The sequence below is a fragment of the Cololabis saira genome, chromosome 23, assembly GCF_033807715.1.
Source record: "Cololabis saira isolate AMF1-May2022 chromosome 23, fColSai1.1, whole genome shotgun sequence".
Lineage (NCBI taxonomy): Eukaryota > Metazoa > Chordata > Actinopteri > Beloniformes > Belonidae > Cololabis > Cololabis saira.
In genome coordinates this window covers 8741694-8765484 of record NC_084609.1, presented here as the reverse complement: position 1 = coordinate 8765484, position 23791 = coordinate 8741694, and the positions used below count along the sequence as shown (strand labels likewise).

The 23791-nt window shown below is 43.1% G+C and overlaps 1 protein-coding gene across 1 annotated transcript in view; it reads right to left on the bottom strand.

Moving 5' to 3' along the window:
- LOC133424577 (filamin-C-like) overlaps positions 1-23791 on the bottom strand; it is a 77046-nt gene that overhangs the window by 19398 nt on the left and 33857 nt on the right. The window contains exons 20-33 of the mRNA XM_061715251.1: positions 22417-22999; positions 20897-21070; positions 19080-19242; positions 18092-18252; positions 16780-16947; positions 15424-15547; positions 12762-12918; positions 10455-10571; positions 6468-6657; positions 6367-6390; positions 6013-6260; positions 3010-3102; positions 1365-1464; positions 66-206 (exon numbers count right to left, since the gene is read on the bottom strand). Of these exons, the coding sequence (XP_061571235.1) occupies positions 66-206; positions 1365-1464; positions 3010-3102; positions 6013-6260; positions 6367-6390; positions 6468-6657; positions 10455-10571; positions 12762-12918; positions 15424-15547; positions 16780-16947; positions 18092-18252; positions 19080-19242; positions 20897-21070; positions 22417-22999 (2443 nt within the window). The remainder of the gene's footprint in view (positions 1-65; positions 207-1364; positions 1465-3009; positions 3103-6012; positions 6261-6366; positions 6391-6467; positions 6658-10454; positions 10572-12761; positions 12919-15423; positions 15548-16779; positions 16948-18091; positions 18253-19079; positions 19243-20896; positions 21071-22416; positions 23000-23791) is intronic.

Here is a 23791-nt window from a genome sequence, read left to right as displayed (position 1 = left end):
GACTCCTCATGACCGAAAGGACCAGAGTTCTGACTGAGCCAGACGAAGCCGAGCGGGTTCATCACCTGGGATGTGGTTGCCGTCGTACTTGATGTCCATCTCGTGCAGGCCTCGTTCAGTTGGTGAGTACTTCACCGTCACCGTTCCATCCTTGTTGTCGGTGATGTGAGGACGAGCTGTCCGACCAGACGGCATCCGCACTTCACCTGAGGGGACACCCTGAAGTTAGGCCTGCTCTGACATTCATCTCTAAGAAATGGCATAAATTGCGCCAAAATTACAGGATTAATTCAAAATGGCCGACTTCCTGTTCGGTTTCGGCCATGGTGCCAAGAGACTTTTCTTTAAGTTGCAACATGATACAGGTGTTTACCGATTTTCGTGCATGTACGTCAAACCGTATTGTGGGGCTTGAGGCACAAAGTATTCTAGGGGGCACTGTTGAGCCATTACACCACGCCCATTAATGCAAACCATTAAATATCACATTTTGCGCCAGGCCTGGCTTGCGTGCAAAATTTGGTGCCTTTTGGGGCACGTTTAGGGGGAAAAAAGGCCCTAATTTCGTCGGAAGAAAAACGAGAAAAATAAAAAAAAATCCTACAGATACAATACGGCCTACACACTGTCAGTGCTCGGGCCCTAATGATAATAATCAATTTTATTTATATAGCGCTTTTAAAAGATCTCAAAGAGTATTAGGGCCAAACTAAGAAAAAAAAAAAAGGAAATTACGAAAATAAAGTCATAATAATATGAGAATAAAGTTGTAATATTACGAGAATAAAGTCGAAATATTAAATATATTATAAATATAACTTCTTAACATTTTAACACACTCTTCCTGTTAGAGTTCTCATAAATTAACACTTTATTCTTGTAATATTACGACTTTATTCTCATAAATTACGACTTTATTCTCGTAATGTTACGACTTTATTCTCGTAATGTTACGACTTTATAATCGTAATGTTACGACTTTATTCTCGCAACATTATGACTTTATTCTCGTAATTTCCAATTTTTTTTTGTCTTAGTTTGGCCCTAATACTCCGTCGTACAAAGACGCTTCACAGACACAAAGATAAAACATCCAGAGCAAGAAAATTAAAATTAAAAACTATAGGATAAAAAAGATAATAGATAAAGGATAAGAAACAAATCACACATTAAAAGCTGTTTGGAAGAGGTGAGTTTTGAGATGCGATTTGAATCTATATATCAACATATCTAGATATAACTATAAATCAATATATATTGAGTGAAACTGATGAGTGTAAATATGTATGATAATGTTTTGTCAGTTACATGCACAAGTTAAGTTGCATATAATGTAATGTAACTATTCATTCATTCATTCATACCTGTGATCTCTCCCTTCTGCACGGTGAAGGGAATCACCAGACTGAAGGGACGCAGTGTCGGGTCCATGGCGTCGACGGCGCTGATCGGATCATCGGTGGCCTGAAGCAGAACCAGAGGGAGGAGTCAGTGATAATGGAGGAGGAGCTGACAGAACCAGGCCAGGGAGACCAGAACCAGAGGGAGGAGCGTCAGTGATAACGGAGGAGGAGCTGACAGAACCAGGCCAGGGAAACCAGCAACCAGATACATGAAACTGTATTTCATGTATTCGGGACCTGTCCCCTTATTCAACCATATTGGCAAGAATTTATGGAGAATTACAGACATGAGAGTTCCTTTATTGCTTTGTATCTGGGTAAAATCCCAGCAGGACTGATGGCCCAGGACAACGACCTCTATAAAAAGTGCTTTGCTGCGAGGAAGAAGGCCGTTACACGGAAATGGCTGCAGAAAAATCTGCCATCAAAGGACGACTGGACCACAACAGTTGAGGATATACGTCGCATGGAAAAACTGACCTTCTCCTTAAGATTACAGGCTGAGCAGAATATGAAATACTGGGAAAGGTGGGACTTTATATTCTGTGGAATGTGACTCATTGACTTTGCGAATGTAAAATCCTGTTTTTTCGGTGGTTTTTCTTTATTTTTATGAATGTATGCCCTAAGTCTACGGAAGCGTATTGCATTCACTTGAGAAAAAAAAAATCTGCTCTGTCTTTCTGAATTAACGAGATAATTACTGTATCTCAGAATTCTCGAGAAAAGTTTTAATGAAAAGAAAAAAAATCTGCTCTGTTATTTTGAATTAACGAGATAATTATCTCAGAATTCTGAGAAAAGTTTTAATGAAAAAAAAAAATCACTTCCCATCTGGACAACCGCAAAGTCCTGAGGTGCCTGCGCAAAGTCGACAAACTAATAACAATACCATCTACATAACTTAAAGACAAGAGTATCTCCCAATGTTTCAAATCAAAAGCAAAATAAAACTGGATTAAACTGGACAGGAACATGTTTGCTTCCAAGAAATCCAGCTCTCAAGTGAATGGCAGCTTCTTGCAAGTTGTGAAGTATCTGGTTAATTCAGAAAAACAGAGCAGAATTATTTTTTTTTCATTAAAATTTTTCTCGGAATTCTGAGATAATTATCTCGTTAATTCAGAAAAACAGAGTAGATTTTTTTTTAATTGAAACTTTTCTCTGAATTTTTAGATAATCATCTCGTTAATTCAGAAAAACAGAGCAGAATTACTTTTTTTCATTAAATTTTTCTCGGAATTCTGAGATAATTAACTCGTTAATTAAAAAAAACAGATCTCTTTTTCTCAAGTGAATGCAATATGCTCCTGTATCAACCTGTTTGTTCTCTTATTTTATTTTTTTACTTCCTTTATTGTTGGAAATAACTTGAAATCACCAATAAAGAGAAAGTTGCAAAAGAATAAATAAATGAAACCGTAAAGTGCAGAGAGAATGAGGCTTTTGGGCATGACCCCCCCCCTCCCCCCCAGCAGCAGCACATGCAGGCTGAACATGCAGCGCCATGCCGAGCACTAATCAATAGGTGGATGCGGCTGTTATTGATCATGGTCAGGAAAGGCAGCGGTGATGGAGGACGGACGGATCTGCATGGAGCCGTTACCCAGGGACGGGCGACGCCCACGAAGGGCGAGTACGGGGACTGCACTTGAAGGAGGTCACATGGTTCCTCGACTATGGGGACACTTTCACAGGCCTGATGGGAACAAGGTGCAGTGGTTAGAGCACACACACACACACACACACACACACACACACACACACACACACACACACACACACACACACTCGTCACAGAACAATCAGAACCGCAGTTCCTCCACTGGCCACCAGAGGGCAGAAAACTTCAGGTTTCATACAGGTGTCCATACAGAGAGACTGTGTTGACTCCCCTTCATCGTCTCCAGCTCCAGCCAAACTCTAATCCAAACTTAACCAGAACTACAGAAAATACAGTTTCATTCACTTCATTCTTAATTCAGTTTTAGTCGCGCAGAAACGATTCAAAACACAAGTCTATGGAAGAGTATTAGGACCAGGCAGGAAAAAAATAAAAATAATATTTTAGAGGAGGAAGATTTTTTTTTTTCATTATGGGCAGAAAAAAGTCGAAATGTCGAGAATAATGTCGAAATACAATTTCGAAAAAAAAGTCGAAATGTCGAGATTAATGTTGAAGTACAATATCGAGGAAAAAGTCGAAACGTCGAGAAAAAAGTCGAAAGGTCGAGAATAAAGTTGAAATGTTGAGAAAAAAGGTGAAATTTTGACTTTATTCTTGAAATTGTATTTCAACATTAATCTCGAAACTTCGATTTTCGATTTTCTCGACATTTCGACTTCTTTCTTGAAGTGCACAATAAAAAGAAATCTTCCCCTCTCAAATATTTTTTCTCCTGCATGGACCTAATACTCTTTCATACAAGTCATCTCAAGCCACTTGACACCAAACATAAACAAGTTCAACACTGATCAGTCGAATCCAGTCCAGTTCGGTCCAGTTACGCCAGCCCTGGAACCAGTTTGGGGGAAAAGGGGTTTTATAGTCCTAATTGAATAAAATTCCATGTTTGATCCAAACCATCTCAAATTCATATAACAACTTGCTGACAATGACAAAGGGGTTACAGAACATGGTCCATTGGGACTCAAAGTCCACAGCAGAACATTCAGAACTGCAGTTCCTCCACTGGCCACCAGAGGGCAGTAAACTTCAGGTTTCGTACAGGTGTCCGTACAGAGAGACTTTGTTGACTCCCCTTTATCATCTCCAGCTCCAGCCAAACTCTAATCCAAATTTAACCGGAACTACAGAAATTACAGTTGAATTCACTTCATTTTTAGTTCAGTTTTAGTGGCGTTGAAACGATTCAAATCAAATCTCAAGCCACTTTACACCAAAAATAAACAAGTTCAACACTGATCAGTTGAATGCAGTCCAGTTCGGTCCAGTTACAGCAGCCCTGGAACCGGTTTGGTGGAAAAGGGGTTTTATAGTCCTATTGAATAAAATTCCATGTTTGATCCAAATCATCTCAAATTCATATACCGTATTGGCCCGAATATAAGACAGTGTTTTTTGCATAGAAATAACACTGAAAAAGTGGGGGTCGTCTTACATTCGGACTCTAGACATTACACCCATTCACAACGCTAGATGGCGCCAGATATCTTTAAAGCGAATGCTGAACTTAACTCCCCATGCCAAAGCCAACCCCTGTCACGAAGAAGAACAATAAAAAATAGCGGTAAGAAAGAAAAGAGAAGAAAATAAGAGAAGAGATAACAGAAAATGGAGAAACGTAGCGACAATCTGGAGAAAAGTGGGTGGAAGATCGGCAGGTTAACCGGCAGCTGAGGAGAAGTTATGATGCAAACTTCAAGATGATTTGAATGAGGCAAAATAACATGCTTTTTCTCTTGAATATATTGTTATAATCATTTGTTTCAGATGTACTGTAATTATTTTCTGTATAAAAATTGAATTTGGTGTTCAAAAAGTCTTGAAAATGAGGGGGTCATCTTATAATCAGGGGCGTCTTATATTCGGGCCAATACGGTAATAACTGCCAAAGTGGGTACAGAACATGGTCCATTGTCGTTGGAGGGATGTCCGTCCCTCTCCTGTCCGTCTTCTTCCCCCGCTATCTGATCAAACATTGCATTAGATGATAAAAAGTTGACAGCTCGTCACCTTTTCTCACCAGAGTGTCCAAAATACACCCACAAATCTGACGCCACAACGATAAAGACAATGGTCAACCAATGGCCAACAGAGCGACCTTCATACAATCATGGCGTTTGTTACGGACAGACCATGAGGCGGCTCTGGCTCTAGAGGTTGAACAGTTGTCCAACCTCTCTCTTGGGGGTTTGGTCTAGAATCTACACTGGGTTGAGGTGACCCGACTATTAGTACCTATTTGTACCTTTCAAACTCACACACAAGTTCAGGTTCACTGAAGAGATGACGTTCCGTATACCAAGAGCACGTTTAAGTGACCGAGGTTCAGGATGCCAAAGCTTTGAAATCCACATAACATTACACTTCACACTTAAGACCTCTGTTCCAGGAGACCTAGCTAAGGAACCCTGCAGATTAGAATGAGTTGTCACTTTGATTCAGTCTCATCCTGAGTGAGACGAAGGCAGTGAAGATGAACAACTCCCTTTGAACAGGAAGAACCTCCAGCAGCCTCACGTTTTCCAGAGAAAAAAAGTAGGAACCATAGTCGCCTTAATTTAAACCTTTGAGAGCCTCATTAGGACCAAGCTTTGGTCTCCACAGGAAGTACCGGGACCAACAAGGTCAAAAAAAGTTATTATGCGATAACAAAAGCAAGTACATCCACATATGCCTAACCAAACCAAACCAACCCAACTAACCCACCACAACCAAACCAACACTAGCCAACCCAAACAAGCCAAACTCAACCGAAACCAGCCAAACCAACCAAACCAAACCAAACCAAACCAAACCAAACCAAACCAAACCAAACTAACTCAACCCAACCTGACACGACCCAAACCAAACCAAGCACAACCAAACCAAACCAAACCAAACCAAACCAAACCAAACCAAACCGTATGCAGGGCAGGGACTCACCACCACATGGAAGGGGCTGTTGGGAATGTGTTCCCCTCCAAACCGGATGGTGATCACGTACTTCCCCGGCTCCGGAGCAGTGTAGTAAATATCGAAGGTCCCATCCGCGTTCTCCACGACATCCACATCCAGCTCCGCCCCGTCCGGCGTCGACACCTTGCAGGTGACTTTACCTTTCCCAGCAGCCTTTGCGTCCACTGTGATGACTGTCTCCTCTCCGATCTGGATGGTTGGACCGAGACCTGAGCCTGGGAAGATGGACGGCCGTAAAGGTTTACCTCGATAAAAGAGCTCAACAAGAACCGGATTCACAAAGTTCACCATGGTTCTTTCAACAGTGTAGATGTCACTCACCGAGTCCATGTCCACCGATCGACACTGCAAGACGACAAGAGCAGAGTCAGTGATGCCGAGATGCGTTCAGGTGAGCAGAGAACCAGTGGGCGGAGTCGTACCTGTGACCAGACACTTGCTGGCATCTCCGCTGGGCACGGCGTGGATCCGGTAGGGTGAGTATGGGATCTCGTCTCCGCCATACTTGATGGTGATGGTGTAGCGGCCCGTCATGTCGGGAACGTAGGACACCGTGTAGGTGCCGTCTCGGTTGTCTCGGATGTTGGCCTTCTTGGGTTTCCCCTCCGGGTCCTGGAGACACAGGAACAGGAAGTGAGTTCTGGTAAATCAGCTCAGGACACAACGAAGTCCTGCTCATATCACTGGTCTCGTACCATCTGCCACCGGGCAAAACTAGTCCCGACGCTAACCCAGACTTTTACTCAGATGTTATCAGTCCTCCTGTTTATGTTTTATCAAGTGAACCATTTTTGGTCTGCTGTTTCGAGAACACCGGGCTAAAGAGTGGAGACGGTCCGGCATGGTGTGGCTTTAAAAAAACATGTTTTACTTCTCTTGGGGAAAAAGAACCACAAATGTTACTTTAGCAGCAACATCTTCAAGTAGATGGTTCCGTTGTGACTTCATCAGGGTCTCGTGGTTCTGGAAAAGTTCTGGTCCAATCATCTGTCCAACGTTGCTTCAGGTCATTGAGGTTTTAAAGGGGACCTATTATGGCATCTAATACCTATTTTAAACAGGCCTTGAATGTCTTAAAAACAAGATTTTGATTTTTTTTGCTAGATAAATTAGAAATTCAGCCCCTAAACCATGTCTTTAGCATCCTATTCTCTAACCTCATTATCTATGCAGGATTCTGAGTGGGCGGGGCTATGATAATGAGGCACCGTGCTGATTGGCTGCCTGAATGACGCGATACATCGCTACGAAAAAATGTCAGAAGCTCCGGCCGGCGGAGTTAGTTGTGGGCGTGGTTTCACGCATCGGAGGTCAACCGATGTAAATTGCATTTTGGTTACGTAACGACGGGAGCAGAATCTGAACGGCTCGTAGATCCACATCACACTGGACGGCTCATCCGGGCGGCTGTACAGACACTGCAAAATTTGGTTGCTTTCCTCCTTCTCTGAGTTGGCAGGCTGAGGGGAGACCACTTTTATATGTTAAAGCAAGTAAAAACATGTTTTTCATAATAGGTCCCCTTTAAGACGTCCACATCTCCACGGGTCTCTGAAGGTCCACCACAGCATCTCCACCAGGTTCAGGTCTGGATCTGGACCAGGTCGATCCAGAACCTGGTGTAAATCTGTTGTTGTGTCTGGTCCCAGATCATGACTGTTCCACCACCGTGCTTGACAGTGGGTCTGAGGAGGTTCTGCTGGTTTCCTCCAAACCTGGTTCTGGACATGAAGGCCAAACATGTCCATGTTGGTCTTGTGTGTCCAGAGGACCTGGTTCCAGAGAAGAAAACTTATCGGCCGTCTTCTAACTGCTGTCATGGTTTGAACATTGAACCTGCTCTGAGGTGGAGCTCCTTTAACGTTCGTTTGTTGTTTTTGATCTTGGGATCTTGGGATTTATTTTCTGGGACGTCCACTTCTGGGAGACTGACAACCATCTTGAATGATTTCCACTTGTGGATAACCTAAGCCTCTCCATGGTGACCTGTTGATGTCTTTCCCTCTTGGCATTGTGTTAACACAGGGGTCTTCAACCTTTTTTAGCCCAGGGACCCCTTGGATTGTAATTCTTATTTTTTCAACGTGTCAAGTTTTAAGCCTGGCTTATAATAACTTTTGAATGTGTTTTATTCTGCTTATATCACCTTATTAACCAATTCCTGACTGGGTTATTAGCCTACACGTGTTTATGGTTGGTGAAACTTGGAAGGAGTAACGTTAGGCCGAGCTGTAACGTTAAAGTCCCCATCTTTAGGCTTCTTTATTGTCACAAATTTATCCATCAGGTCTAACTAGCGTTAAATATGAAATAGCCAAGTCAATTTCGCAAAGAAATTTATTTTCTTAAACAGCTAGCTAGCTCGTTTTTCCGCTCTAAAGTTGACATTAGTCACATGACTCACGTCATGGGAATCATTTATGTAGAGTTGTAGACTAAATAGTTATTGTCAAAAGTAGATTATTATCGTCTGTTAATGGAGTTTTCTCAATCATATATATATATATATATATATATATATATATATATATATATATATATATATATATATATTTTTGAACTCTCACAAATTATTTTGGTTAAAATTGCCTTTATTTCTTGAAAGTTGGAGGACCCCCTGCAGGCCCCCTAGGGGTTGCGGACCCCCGGTTGAAGACCCCTGTGTTAACACACACCTGAAAGCTTCAGCAAACTACCAAAACATGTGCTTTTATAGACATCTGGGCACCTGCTAATGAAGTTACCCTCCTAAAAGCCCAGGAAGAGCGGCTACATAAGACTAAACCCGGCCCCCCCTTATGATCCAGGTCCTGATCCAGGTTTCTACTGACGCCAGGGACGTGTTTATTTGCCGTTTACTCGAGCATGAAACAGTTTAAACGTGGGAGGATCCGGGTCTGAACCCAGCAGGTGGAAAGAGAAACGTTCCCCTTCACCGACATGTCTACATAGAGACTATAAACCTATAAACGCCTGGCGGGGGGGTGCTGATGGTTGGAGAGAAGTGCTGCAGGCCACTCACATGTTTAAACAGGATCTACATCTACTACAGCGGGGGGAGGGTTATTTAATATTAGTGGAGAACTGAACACCACACCTCAGTTAGCTCATTCACAAACTGGATGGAGTCAGTCCCACATGTAAGACCACAGAGGGGGGGGGGGGCATGATGTAGCGCAATAAAAGTTCAACTTCCTGCCGTTTAAATGAGCTCATTATATGATGGAGTGGTAGCCTAGTGGTTACAGAGGGGCTTTGGGGCCTGGAGGCCCCTGGATTACAACCCAGGTCAACCACCTGAGGCCCCTGAGCAAGGCCCTTAACCCTTAACCCTTACTGCTCCCCGGGCGCCAGATAATGGCAGACCACTGCTCCCAGTTTGACTAGTATGGAAGTATCAGGGCCATGCAGGAGAAAAATATTTGAGAGGAGGAAGATTTTTTTTTATTGTGCACTAATGTTGAAATACAATTTCGAGAATAAAGTCGAAATTTCGAGAATAAAGTCGAACTTTCAAGAATAAAGTCGAAATGTTGAGATTAATGTTCAAATAAAATTTCAAGAATAATGTCAAAATTTCGTGAATAAAGTCAAAATCTTGCCTTTTTTGTCAACATTTCAACTTTATTCACGAAAATTTTGACTTTTTTCTCAAAATTGTACTTCAACATTTCGACTTTTTTCCCGACATTTCGACTTTTTTCCCAAAGTGCATAATGAAAAAAAAATCTTCCTCCTCTAAAATATTATTTTTCGTGAATAAAGTCGAAATGTCGAGATTGATGTTGAAATAAAATTTCAAGAATAATGTCAAAATTTCGTGAATAAAGTCGAAATTTTGCCTTTTTTCTCAACATTTCAATTTTATTCATCAAAATTTTGACTTTTTTCTCTAAATTGTACTTCAACATTTCGACTTTTTTCTCGACATTTCCACTTTTCTCTTGAAGTGCATAATGAAAAAAAAATCTTCCTCCTCTAAAATATTATTTTTATTTTTCTCCTGCCTGGCCCTAATACTCTTCCGTAGACTAGAGATGGTTAAATGTAGAGAATAAATTTCCCCATTGTGGAACTACTAAGACACCAGCTAAGTAAAATTATTCTGAATGTTATGATTTCTATGAGTTTATTTTATTCTCTTGAATTTTTTGAAAGGGACATAAAAATATTAATGAACAACTGTTTTTGTTTGGGAGCCTGAGAGAACCAAACATCCTTTAGCGCCTCCTCGGGTCGTACCGATGTCAGGGGGATTGTCTGAGATCTACGTCCCAGGTTCGGGGTTCTCTTTTACGATAAAGCCCGATCCTCTTAGGGTGGGGTTAGGGTGGGGGGGTCTAGGTCTAGAGGGGAAGACGATGGACGGATGAAGGGGGGGGTGAAGGAGGAGAGAGAGCAGGTCTTACGCAGCCTCTCCTCAGAATACTGAAGGGGATGGTTTTCTTGACTATGTGGGACTCCCACACCCTCATGCCCCAGTCCTCCACAAACACCGAGGCCTCGCGCCGGCAGCCGTCCGGATCCTGCCACCGGCCGGTAGTTCGGGGGGGAATCAGGGTTAGAGAGTCACAGACAGATCACAAAAGAGAAACAACACACCGGAGGGTGAGGCCTCCGGTTCCTGCCGTAACAAACATCCTCTCGCTTAGTGAGTCCCGATCGATCAGGTCCGATCACCGCATTTTCAAAACGTCGGTATCGGCCAAAAAAGTATCGGGACATACCTAGTTATTAATGTTTTTAATATATATTAAATCGTTTTATATATCGTTGCATTTAACGTCACTTCCGGCCGGCGGCCAGAAGTGACGAAATAAGCGAAACTAACATGGTTTACATGTTTGAATTGTGAAATTTTATATCTGTTCATGTTGCATTAACCCTTGTACTGTCTTTGGGTCAATGACCTAATTCTCCTTCCTTCCTTCCTTCCTTCCTTCCTTCCTTCCTTCCTTCCTTCCTTCCTTCCTTCCTTCCTTCCTTCCTTCCTTCCTTCCTTCCTTCCTTCCTTCCTTCCTTCCTTCCTTCCTTCCTTCCTTCCTTCCTTCCTTCCTCTTTCTCCATTCCTTCCTTCCTTCCCTACTCCCTTACTCCTTGCTTGCTTCCTTCCTTCCTTCTTTCCTCCTGCTCTCTCCTTCCTTCCTTCTTTTCATTCTTCCTTCCTTCCTTCCTCCCTTCTTTTCATTCTTCCTTCCTTCCTTCCTTCCTTCTTCCCTTCCTCTTTTCTCCCTTCCTTCCTTCCTTACTCCTCCCTTCCTTCCTTCCTTCCTTCCTTCTTCCCTTCCTCTTTTCTCCCTTCCTTCCTTCCTTCCTTACTCCTCCCTTCCTTCCTTCCTTCCTTCCTTACTCCTCCCTTCCTCCCTTCCTTCCTTCCTTCCTTCCTTCCTTCCTTCCTTCCTTCCTTCCTTCCTTCCTTCCTTCCTTCCTTCCCTCCCTCCTTCCTTCCTCCTGCTCTCTCCTTCCTTCTTCCCTTCCTTTTTTCTCCTTCCTTCCTTCCTTCCTTCCTTCCTTCCTTCCTTCCTTCCTTCCTTCCTTCCTTCCTTCCTTCCTTCCTTCCTTCCTTCCTTCCTTCCTTCCTCCTGCTCTCTCCTTCCTTCTTCCCTTCCTTTTTTCTCCTTCCTTCCTTCCTTCCTTCCTTCCCTCCTTCCTTCCTTCTTCCCTTCCTTCCTTCCTTCTTCCCTTCCTCTTTTCTCCTTCCTTCCTTCTTTCCTTCCTTCCTTCCTTCCTTCCCTCCTTCTTCCCTTCCTTTTTTCTCCTTCCTTCACCCTTCCTTCTTTCCTTCCTTCCTCCCTTCCTTCCTTCCTTCCTTCCTTCCTTCCTTCCTTCCTTCCTTCCTTCCTTCCTTCCTTCCTTCCTTCCTTCCTTCCTTCCTTCCTTCCTTCCCTCCCTCCTTCCTTCCTTCCTCCTGCTCTCTCCTTCCTTCTTCCCTTCCTTTTTTCTCCTTCCTTCCTTCCTTCCTTCCTTCCTTCCTTACTCCTTGCTTCCTTCCTCCTTGCTTCCTTCCTTCCTTACTCCTTGCTTCCTTCCTTCCTTCCTCCTGCTCTCTCCTTCCTTCTTCCCTTCCTCTTTTCTCCCTCCCTCCCTCCCTCCCTTTCTTTCTTTCTTTCTTTCTTTCTTTCTTTCTTTCTTTCTTTCTTTCTTTCTTTCTTTCTTTCTTTCTTTCTTTCTTTCTTTCTTTCTTTCTTTCTTTCTTTCTTTCTTTCTTTCTTTCTTTCTTTCTTTCTTTCTTTCTTTCTTTCTTCCTTCCTTCCTTGACCTGAAAACAGCCCAAGGGTTAAGCTGCTGCTCTTCATTTCATGCCATTCAGAATGTTGCACTAAGGTTAAGCCAAAAAGTATTTTAATTTTCTTGTGTTTGTGGCACATTTTGTGGCACCAGTGCTGATAAGCTTTGTTTAAATATATGTCCATGTTGTTCTCCAATGGACAATAAAAGAAACTTGGGATAATTTGAGTTTTAGTCCTCTTTTCTTTTTTTTCTAATTCATTGCCAAAATGTATCTGATTGGGAAAAAGTATCGGAAATCATCAGGAGCCAAAAAAAGGGATCGGATCGGGAAAAATTGCGATCGGCAGATACTCAAACTCAAGTGATCGGGATCGGATCGGGAGTTAAAAAATCCTGATCGGGACAACCCTACTCTTCCTTAATCCTGACAGATTTTAAAACCTCAGAAATGACGACATGGTAACTCCTCTGACGCGGAGACTCACCAGTATCTGCACCGCCAGCAGTCCCTCCCCGGCGTCCCTGGCGTCGATGGTGAACTCCACCGGGAGGCTGGCCGGGACCCCGGAGGCGTTCAGGCCCGGACCGCTGGCCCGGACCTTGCTGGCATCGTGGGCCGGGAGAGTTTTGATCTTGAAAGGGCTGAGAGAGAAAAGTTCGGACTAGTTTACGCTCCATTTTCACTGTTCAACTGTTTCCATGACGACCCCACAGGCAGTGTTGTGCATGAACGACTTCTATGGGCAGAAATAAGTGCCACTAAAAACTGAATTTGAATAATTTATATTTGAATTTGAATTGCTCAACTTGAATAATTGCATTAAAAAACTGAATCTGAATCACATAATTTGAATTTGTATTGTTTAATTTGAATCATTGCATTGAAAAACTGAATCGACATTCAGTTCTCACAATTCAAATTCAGTTCTTGCAATTCAATTTCAATTTTACTGTGCCAGACATCCGGGTCTTCCGCAGGAAGAGCAATCGAGTGCAGATACAAAGAACTCCTTTTCACGTAGCCTACTATAACCTCTATTTTCTTTCAACAATATAAACGACCAATGGGAGCTAGATATTTCGAAAACTATTGTGTTTTCTCCATTCTGTGTAAAAGGTGTAGATTTATATCTTGCCGTTTTGTAGAAAAATTTCTGCTGATTCAAATTAAACAATACAAATTCAAATTATGTGATTCAGATTCAGTTTTTTAATGCAATTATTCAAGTTGAGCAATTCAAAATCAAATATAAATTATTAAAATTCGGTTTCTAGTGGCACATATTTCTGCCCATAGACTTCAAATGAACACATTCATTGAACACGTTCATTTCCGTGAGAACTTGAACTGAACGCAACTTGATCGTGAACTTGTTCAGATCTGCAGATCAGGAACTGGAATTTGAACTGTTCAGATTATGTGAGTTTCAGCTTCACTGTTTAGGTCCAATTATTACGGAACACATTTAAAATACTCGACGAGACGACGACTTCACACTACATTCCCCCACAATTCAGTGCACACCTTCCTAACACGGGGCACCATCTCCATGGCAACGGCGGACCGAGTCTGGTGCATCTTTACATGACCAGTGAAGAGAGAGACGTTGCAGACGCAGCGTCAGCGAGCCGTCAGATGATGATCCGCTTATCATTATCTGCGGGAATTTTTCGTCTCCCAAAGAGTCCGACAGTAAAAATCTAACCTTTCTGTGCAAATTATGTCCACCTGGTCTGAAAACAAGTCTGAGCATCTGCCTCGTCAACTTCACATCTGAAACGTAATGTGGAGTTAAAGCATCCGTCCAGTGTGAGAAAATATCTGCAAGTCCTTGACAATCTGACAACGTTATCAGGAAAGAGCAAGAAGACGCAACAGCCCCAAACGACCCCAGTCCCACTGCTGCACCTTCAGGGGGTTGATTTCCCAGCAACAGGGAGACAAACTGATAATGGATTACATTGTTGGAGATTTACAGCCTCTGATTAAAGTTGAAAAGCCACCAGGACAAAACATGATAGTATACAGGGAACAGTTTTAGGATAGGGGGGCGTTTCATTCGTACTTCTTACCTAAAAATATTGAAATGAACTGAATTTGAACTAGTTCAAAGTGAAAATGGTGAACTATGAACGTGAACTATTCATCTTTAAATTATGCGAACTGAACTTTGAAGTAGTTCATGAGAAGTAGGAACTTGCCAAACACTGTCTGAGGTTCCTCCACGCTTCACTTCTGGTTACATCCACCAGGGGGCAGCGGCGAGTCAACTAACGATGACTGGAGAGATTGTTTTTGTTTTGAGCCGGAGGACCACTGACTCAAAGTTTGGCTGTAAACAGTTGTTTTCTTTATTTTTTTTTACAAAACTGACGACAATCGTAATTTTCAATAATTCAGGATTTCTTGTTTTGCCAGTTTTCTTGCTCAACATTTTCTGGTCTTTAGTTTAACCTCCTACGCAGGGGTGAAAGTAGGACGGGCCCAACCTCAGACACAAATTCAATTTTACAGTTTTAAAACGACTATTATGTAGTAAGACACAGAGCATAATTTATTGCAAAACAGAATTATTGTGAACAAATTCTTCAGATGTGTTCACAATAAGTAAACTAGTTTTAGTAGCTTATAGTTTACTGTATAAGCTACTAAAACTAGTCTTGTTTACCTAATTCACTGTAAAAAGGCTATTCTCAAATAGACATGTAATGTTCTAGATGAGAGCTGCACAGAAATAGCTAACAGCCTACATAAATTAAAAGGTTCACGCTAAATCCAGTGTATTTACACTGCTTTATGTGTTGGCTATGCATTGTCCCATCTAAATAAATATTCATATTCGGGTTTTTAAAAACCGGAATATGAGCAAATTCCGTTTATTCAAAGGGGCTATTGGTGTTTACATGGCCGTGCAAAACCGGGTTATTGCTAATATTCCGGTTTTAAAAGGGTTATTGACTGCATGTAAACACAGTCAATACTGCCCCAACGACTGACGATGGTGCTGCTCCGTTACTGCACCGACACGACGTTCAAAAAGACGGACGACATCAGAGTGGGACATGGATGAAAAGCCCATCTGTTGAGCGTAAACGTCCCTGAACGGAGGGTCCGGTACCCGGGACCCTCGGCTACGAGGAACCAACCTGCGAGGAACCTCCTGGTCGGCGTACTTCACGCACACCGTGTACGGGCCGTCGTTGGCGGGGGTGTAGTTGACCGTGTGGGTGCCGTCGCCGTTGTCGGTGACGTTGACCGGCTCGGCCAGACCTGAGGACAAAACACAGATGTTCAATGTTCGGACTGAAGCTACGAGCGACTTGAAACGTCAGGTCAAAGGAAACTAAGTTGAAGATTATAGTTCCAACTCCTTCTAATGTTTACAGACGTCCGGTTGTGAGACGCTGGTTCTGCCAGAGCTAGTTTCAGATGTCATTTCATTGAGAAGAATAATTATAAAGTAATATTAATTAGCAGCATTGACTGGTAAGCTAAGTCAGCCAAGCTAAAATAGAAACCATGACTGAAAAAAAGTGGGCATGGTCCAACCGCCTCCCAGGTCTGTTTGTCCTGCCCAACCGGACACTGAGCAGAGAATAAGACCCCTTTTCCACCAAACCAGTTCCAGGGCTGGTTCTGGTTCACAACTGGTTCAACTAGGAACCAGCTGAGAACCGGTTTGTTTTTCCACAGCTCGGGTGCTGAGGGGAGCCACGTCACTACGTCTCTGCAAACGTCAGTTACGTCGCTGCGTTTGGGTGAAAGTTGCAGCAACAACAAGGTATCTGCTCTAACAGGACTTGGTCCACGTAGCTCCTCCGTGAACACATCTCTAAAAGACAGGTTGTCTCCTCCTCAGACCCATGATGCTTTGCTGCATCCAGATTCATTCTTATTTGAAAATGTCTCCGTCTCCCAGTCTTGCTGTTGCCGTTGGTCTTAATAACTCCTCCCCCTCCGCTTACGTAAGGGGTTCTTTCCTCTAGAACAGGGGTCGGCAACCCAAAATGTTGAAAGAGCCGTATTGGACCAAAAACACAAAAAACAAATATGTCTGGAGCCGCAAAAAATGAAAAGTCTTGTATCAGCCTTAGAATGAAGACAACACATGCTGCATGTATCTATATTAGTTATAACTGGGGGAAGATTTTTTTTTTCATTGTGCACTTTGAGAAAAAAGTTGAAATGTCGAGAAAAAAGTTGAAATTTCGAGAAAAAAGTCGAAAATGTCGAGATTAATGTTGAAGTACAATCTCGAGAAAAAAGTCGAAATGTTGAGAAAATGTCGAAATGTCGACATTGACTGGCCCAGAACCAGAACCAGAACCAGAACCAGACCTGGAACCAGTTTGGTGGAAAAGTGGTAAAAGAAACTTCAACAGCACCTTTCAGGAACCCAGAGTTAGGATTGTGTCCACTTGTTTTTGGTCCTACGTTCCTCCGTTAGTGTGGATCTCTAACCGAGATCCTGGGACTGAAACGGATCACCTGTGGGGTCTCACCTGTCGGCCCGTAGAGCAGGACCTCCAGCGGGGCCACGCCCGCCTTGCTGCTGTCCACCGTGAAGGTCTGGGGGACGTGGGCTCGGACTCCTCCCCCGAGACCAGGACCGGAACACCTCACCTTGCTGGGGTCCACCAGCTCTCGCACCGGGACACGGAACGGGCTTCCTGCCAGACAACCACAACCGTTTTACCTGTTAATCAGTGCGTTTATGGGAAGTTTAATTCCTCTTTAATTCAGAATTATAATTAAATCCGATTTAAAATTAGTAAAATTACCATGTAAACATCTAATTCCGAATGAAAATGGCCATTCCGAATTAAACTTAATTCCGAAGTGGCTGGTTTATTCCGATTTTAAATCCCAATAGAATAATTCCGCGACCATGTATACACTCATTCAGCTTTAAATTAATCCCGGTCTTTCTGCGCTGCTCGTTCCCTCGCCCGTCTGTCTCCATGACACTTATATTCATCGCTGGGCTTGATTTCGAAACAAAGTTTCAAGATGGCAGCACGCAGTAAACGGTGGTCAAGAGCAGAGACCATGTATTTAATAAATAGCTTGGAGGACCTGGGAATAATTAAACCTTGTGCTGTCTTTGGGTCAAGGGAGGGTGAAGGGAGAAAAGATGGAAGGAAGGAAAGAAGGAAGTAAGGAAGAAAGAAGAAAAGATGGAAGGAAGTAGGAAAGGGAGTAAGGAAGGGAGAAAAGATGGAAGGAAGGAAAGAAGGAAGTAAAGATGGAAGGAAGGGAGAAAGGAAGGAAAGAAGGGAGGGAAGAAGTAAGGAATGGGGAAAATAAGGAAAGAAGAAAGGAAAAGCAAAGAAGGTAATAAAGGAACGAATGACGGAAGGGAGGTAGGAAGAAAAAGGAGTAAAGGAGGGTAAAAAAGGAGGAAAAGAGGAGAGGAAGAAAAAAGGAGAGAGCAGGAGGAAAGACGGATAGAAGAATTTTGACCCAAAGACAGTACAAGGGTTAAAAGGAGGGCAGGAAACATAAAAATTGTGAGCTTTTCAAAGTTGTAGCGGCTAAGTTTGTTTTTCTTCCGGTAGTTTAACGTCCGGTCCGCCCCCCCTATCCAATCAGAACCTTCCCAACCCCCAGACCTGTAGAGGAATTGGATAAAGCCGATCAAACGTGTTTTCCATGTAAACCTCAATTCGGAATTACTATTTCCATGTAAACTTGAAGGAAAATAGTTTAATTCGGAATTATTTAATTCGGAATAATTAATTCCGAATTAAAAAACATCATGTAACCGTGGCCATCAAATCTAAAGCGGACTCTGACGGTCGGTGGATCCCTCACCTGGGATAGGAAGACCTCCGAAGGTGATGTTGACGTCATACTCTCCGGGAGTGAAGGGGATGTACTCCACGCTGCAGCTGCCGTCTTTGTTGTCCTTGCAGGACATCTTTGCCTCGGACGGGCCCTCGATGGCCAGGCCGAGGCCCCCAGTGCCTGCACCTCTGAGACAAACCAGACGGAGGGGTGAGGACTCTTAGCTTTAGCTTTATTTCTTTATTTCATTCATTAAAAGTAAAAACAAAACAGTTCAACATAATTACAACAAATCTCTTTCCTTGAATGAAATGGAACACAACGACTAAGCTTATTTTATCTGTCCCTTTTTCCTAAGAAATCAAATTTTGGGCCGCTCAGTGGCGCAGTGGGTTACGCAAGCAATATACTGAGGCTACAGTCCTCCCGCAGCGGTCGCAGGTTCGATTTCCGGCCTGCGCACCTTTGCTGCATGTCATCCCCATTCTCTCTCTCTACCCCCTTCCTGTCTGCAACTTGAATAAAGGGCCAATAGAGCCCAAACAAATCTTTAAAAAAAAAAGAAATCAAATTTCAATTAATGTAATCATAATAAAAAAAACAAATCACAAATTACGCAATTAAAAAAAACAAACCCTTTCCAATAAAGATAATTTTTTTAAAACAAAACCAAAACTACAACAAAGTTATAAAATAACACAAAATAGCTGTCGTCAAACACAGATAGTCGTATTCTTTTTTGATTCAAAGAAAAAAAATATGACAATGGTGCTAAAAAGAGAGAGAGAAAAAAAAGAAAACCCTCCTAACTTAACAATTATCCTAATATTTCTTCATCAAACTTTTATTATTCTTTAAATGTAATTTTTGATTTGCATTCTTTGGCTTCTCAATGTTCCATAAACTGATACCTTAATTACAGAAACACAACGTTCTACTAATTTCGTCCTGAATTTTGTTTTTTTTTAGAAGTCTGCAGAATGCTTTAATGCTACGTAGAGAAGCATCTACTGACCTGGTCTCGACGGTGAAGCGGTTGGACTTGTTCACCAGTCCCTCCTCCAGACCCGGACCGAAGGCACAAACCCGGCTGGGGTCACAACCCTCGGCCACCGTCACCCTGAAGGGACTCTTGGGGACCGGGACGTCGTCCAGGAGAACTTCAATCAGGTGCAAACCTGCCGACAGACACACCAGAGGACAAATACATAATAAATAAAGACTTACAGCTGAGCAACAGACTTTGATCAAATAGAAAAGAGTAAAAACTAGACGGATAAATCGGCTGTGATACCACTTTGGTTTATTGACACTTGGTTACAAGCCAGTTGTCTTTAGGGTTAGCTACAGCTACGGCAGGAGTTAGGGCTTTGGCACAAGCGCACGCTACGGCTGCGGCTAAGACACTAGCTCAGGCCATAGACATATATACGTAAACGCCACATTGAGTGTTCTTGCTGCGATACGTCAACGTCGCCGCCATATTGGATGTGGCAAGACTGCGCTGTAAACTAATACAAATAAATTGACTTATTTTCATAAAGCGCCTTTCTACAAAGAAATGTACGTTTTACGTCTCATTTATTCATTCACACACGCACTAATATACTTGGGAAACAGTTAGGCACCAAATATAATATATTTAATTTTCTCAGATGGCAAAAATAAGAACTTTATTGATCCCACATTATAGGAGTAATTCATGTTATATCAGCTATAGAGAACAAGGTAGTGCCGAAAAACAATATATATCCCCCCTCACAAAAATAAGAAAAATAGAAAAACACATTTTCTGCAACGGGAGCTAAGGCTGGGGCTAGACATCCTAATTTCAGATTTTGTTTCCGAAGTTACATCTAAATTGAAGTTAGCATGAGTTAGGCTAAGCTAAAATAGCTAGGATAGCAGATGCTAAACTATGATGCAAACTAAATTTACCTGATTAAATAGATCAGAATGAAAAGCGAGTTATGATTCATGCTAACATAGTGTGGAAGTCGTGAAAATAGATGAGCCGACAACTTCTCACGGTGCGGACAAAGAAGCGTGTGTCCCTTTATTAAATCCAGCAGTTAACTAAAACTAAACGGTAAGAAGCTCGCGCTTCCCATCACAGAACTAACTGTCTCCAAAAACGTCACCGTACTTAGAGGGACCGTAACACATTAAACACATGGACCAAAACACTAGTAACAACATAAATTATAACCTGAATAAACGCTGTATGGTAATGCTGTGACTAACATCTCTATGCAGGTGAATTATGTACACATCACTATGAATGATAAAGACACTACAATAGGTTAGTTTTACCCAGGACAACACAGGACTAATGTGGGATTCTATTAGCCGGGCAGATGTTGGAGAACGACCGGTTTAGTTTTATTTCCTGTTAGCTAACTCAAGCTAACATCAGTTTACGTTCGTTCTGATCAAATCTGTTCCTCCTCAGATCAGATGATGCTACAAGAATTATATGAAACAAGAGGAAGTGGCAGTTCCAGACCCTAGTGCTCTGTAGAGGACCTGCAGGTCTGGTGCATCTATAATGCTGCATTTCTTTTTTTTAATCTTTTTTTAATCATTTGATGTATTTCTGTTCAGATCAATCCCAAACAAAGCTCCTAAACATTATTCAACATGGTGGGAGTTTGAACCCACGTCTGACCCTCGTCTCCCGTTTCCCTGACAACAGAAGCTCATTCAGAGGAAGGAGGCCTGGACTTAAGGTCGGAGGTGTTTCTGAGGTCTATAAAACCCCAGCAGACCTCCTGTTTCCAGGCCTCCACCCGCAACAGACCGGGGGGGGGGGGGGTCCCCCGGGGGCCTCACCGTCCTCGTAGGGCAGGTACTCCACCCGGTAGGTGCCGTCGCCCTTGTCGGAGACGTAGGCGTCCGTGTTGGCGCCCGACGGGTTGGAGACGCTGACCTTGACGTGGCTCCCGCCGGTCTGGTAGTGGGCCCTGGAGTCCACGGTGAAGTGGGTGGACACCTCCCTCAGGACGCCTGGGGGGGACACGGGGGGACATGAGACCCGGGACACGAGCGTGGAACTGGTAGAGATGCACCGATCACCGATCTCCAAAAGCAGTATCTGCCGATCCGATATTGCTAGTATGTTTTTCTTTATTTATTTTTTTATTATTATTATGATTATTATTATTACGATTTCTAAAATTAACCAATCTCGGTACAAGTGCTACAAATTAATAAAATAAAAGAAATCCCCCCTTTACTGTTCTGATTGGTACGAGATCTTTATACGTTGATTTTGTAATCATTATTTTTGCAGATTATTTAGGTGAATAACCACTTAGAAGTCTGAAAATGTAAAGTAATACAAAGAAATCCGTGGATCATTCATTCATTCGTTTTTCAAAATAAAACCAAAAGTAAGAAAACGAAAAAACAACTCATTTTTCTCAGTATTCGTTGACTAAAATGATAAAACGGCTAACAATTGTTTCCTGTTTTATCCATTTTTTTTGTTTTTTTTTAAGATTTTTTTGGGCTCTAGTGGCCCTTTATTGAAGATGCAGCCTGGAAAGGGGTAGAGAGAGAGAATGGGGATGACATGCAGCAAAGGTGCGCAGGCCGGGATTCGAACCTGCGACCGCTGCAGTGGGACTGTAGCCTCAGTATATGAGCCGCTGCTTAACCCACTGCACCACCGAGCGGCCCGTTTTATCCATTTTTGACCTGAAACAAGTTCAGTGAGCCGGAAGTAGCCTAGTGTAAAAGCTATCACCGATCACAGCGTGAAATCCATATATTCGTCAATATTGTTGTCTCATGGACAACACTGACATTGTATTATTAGGTATAAAAATTAGGAGATGAGAAAGTATCATGAATTGACTGTTTTATTTCAGGCAATATGCAATATTTCACCCTCTAGAGACTTTTAGTACGGAAGAGTATTAGGGCCACGCAGGAGAAAAAATATTTGAGAGGGGAAGATTTTTTTTTTATTGTGCACTTGGAGAAAAAAGTCGAAATGTCGAGATTAATGTTGAAAAACAATTTCAAGAATAAAGTCGAAATCTCGTGAATAAAGTCGAAATTTCACCTTTTTTCTCAGCATTTCAACTTTATTCACGACATTTCGACTTTTTTCTCGACATTTCAACTTTTTTCTCGAAATGCATAATGAAAAAAAGATCTTCCTCCTCTAAAATATTATTTTAATTTTTCTCCTGCCTGGCCCTAATACTCTTCTGTAATGATACACTTCAGACAGTAAAACGAAAAAATAAGTTTGATCGGTGCATCTCTAGTAACTGAGGGCTCCGCCCCCTTATGGGGGCAGGACTAACCTCTGGGCTCCGCCCCCTTATGGGGGCGGGACTTACCTCTGGGCTCCACCCCCGGGCCGTACACCTCCACGGCCGGCTCCACCTGAAGGCGGGCCGGGAACTGCGGCACGGCGTGGCCCCCGTAGTCGATGGTGACGGTGTACATGCCGTGGCTCAGCGGGATGTAGGTGATGGCGTACGTCCCGTCACTGTTGTTCTGCACGTGCACCTCCACCTCGGTGCCGGCCTCCGAGATGATCTGGATGGTGAGCTCGGCCTCGCCGGCCTGGGAGCAGTCCACCGTGAAGCAGCCCGTCTCGTTGACCCGGCCGCGCTCCAGGCCCGGCCCGCTGGCCGTCACCTTGCCGGGGTCGAACACCGACTGGACCAGCGCCTTGAAGGGCGAGCCGGGGATGTGCTGCTCGGCGAACAGGATGTTGATGGCGTACTCGCCGGGCTCGGTGGGCAGGTAGGACACGGAGCAGGAGCCGTCGCCGTTGTCCTGGCACTCGATCTTGGCCTCGCAGGGCCCCTCCACCGTCAGGCCCAGGCCGCCGGTGCCGGCGCCCTTGGTGTCGATGGCGAAGGGGGCGGGTTTACCCACAACACCGCCCTGAAGGCCGGGGCCGTACGCTCGCACCTGCGAACGAGGAACCAGGGAATTATTTCAGGGGAAGGACCTCGATCCCTGGATCATTCGTTCATTTCTTTTTCAAAACAAAACCGAAAGTAAGAAAACGAAAAAACAACTCATTTTCTCAGTATTCATTAACTACGAATACTGAGAAAATGCTACAAATACTACGGAAACTTTAACCGTTTTTGCAGTTTTCGATTTTATGCTCAAATGAATAATGGAAAAAAATGGATAATGACCGTTTCCCGTTTTATCCATTTTTGATCTGAAGCGAGTTCAGTGAGCCGGAAATAGCCGGCAAAGGTTGAAAATGGATATTTACGTGCTCTTCTGCTCCGAAAAGAGGGTCACTGAGGACAGACGACATGACCACGGAGGGGGGACTGAAGATGCAAATTAGCCTAAAGCTAACAAATAAAATTTAAGAAAGAAAGAAAAGAAAAAGGAGGAAATAAGTGTAATTTTTGTTATGATGGATTATATAAAGAATAGTTTAAAATCAAACTGAATATGTAAACTGCATGTGCTGATTAACTAAATGTGTCTGTATTGAAACTAAGGTGCATTCTTCTGTCTTTTCACTGAAAGTACCATGCTGTAACAGGCACGAGATAAGAGAGGCCCCCAGCAATAAACTAAGGGGGGCCCCAAGCCACCCCTTTCTCAAGTGTAATAAAACTTTCTCAGGAGAGAGACCGGCAGATCTGGCGGGACGATTGACCAAGCAGGTTGCAGGAGCCTGCTCTGCCGATCTCCCTCATGAGGCCTACTTTAATTCTATCCCAGTCTTGTGTC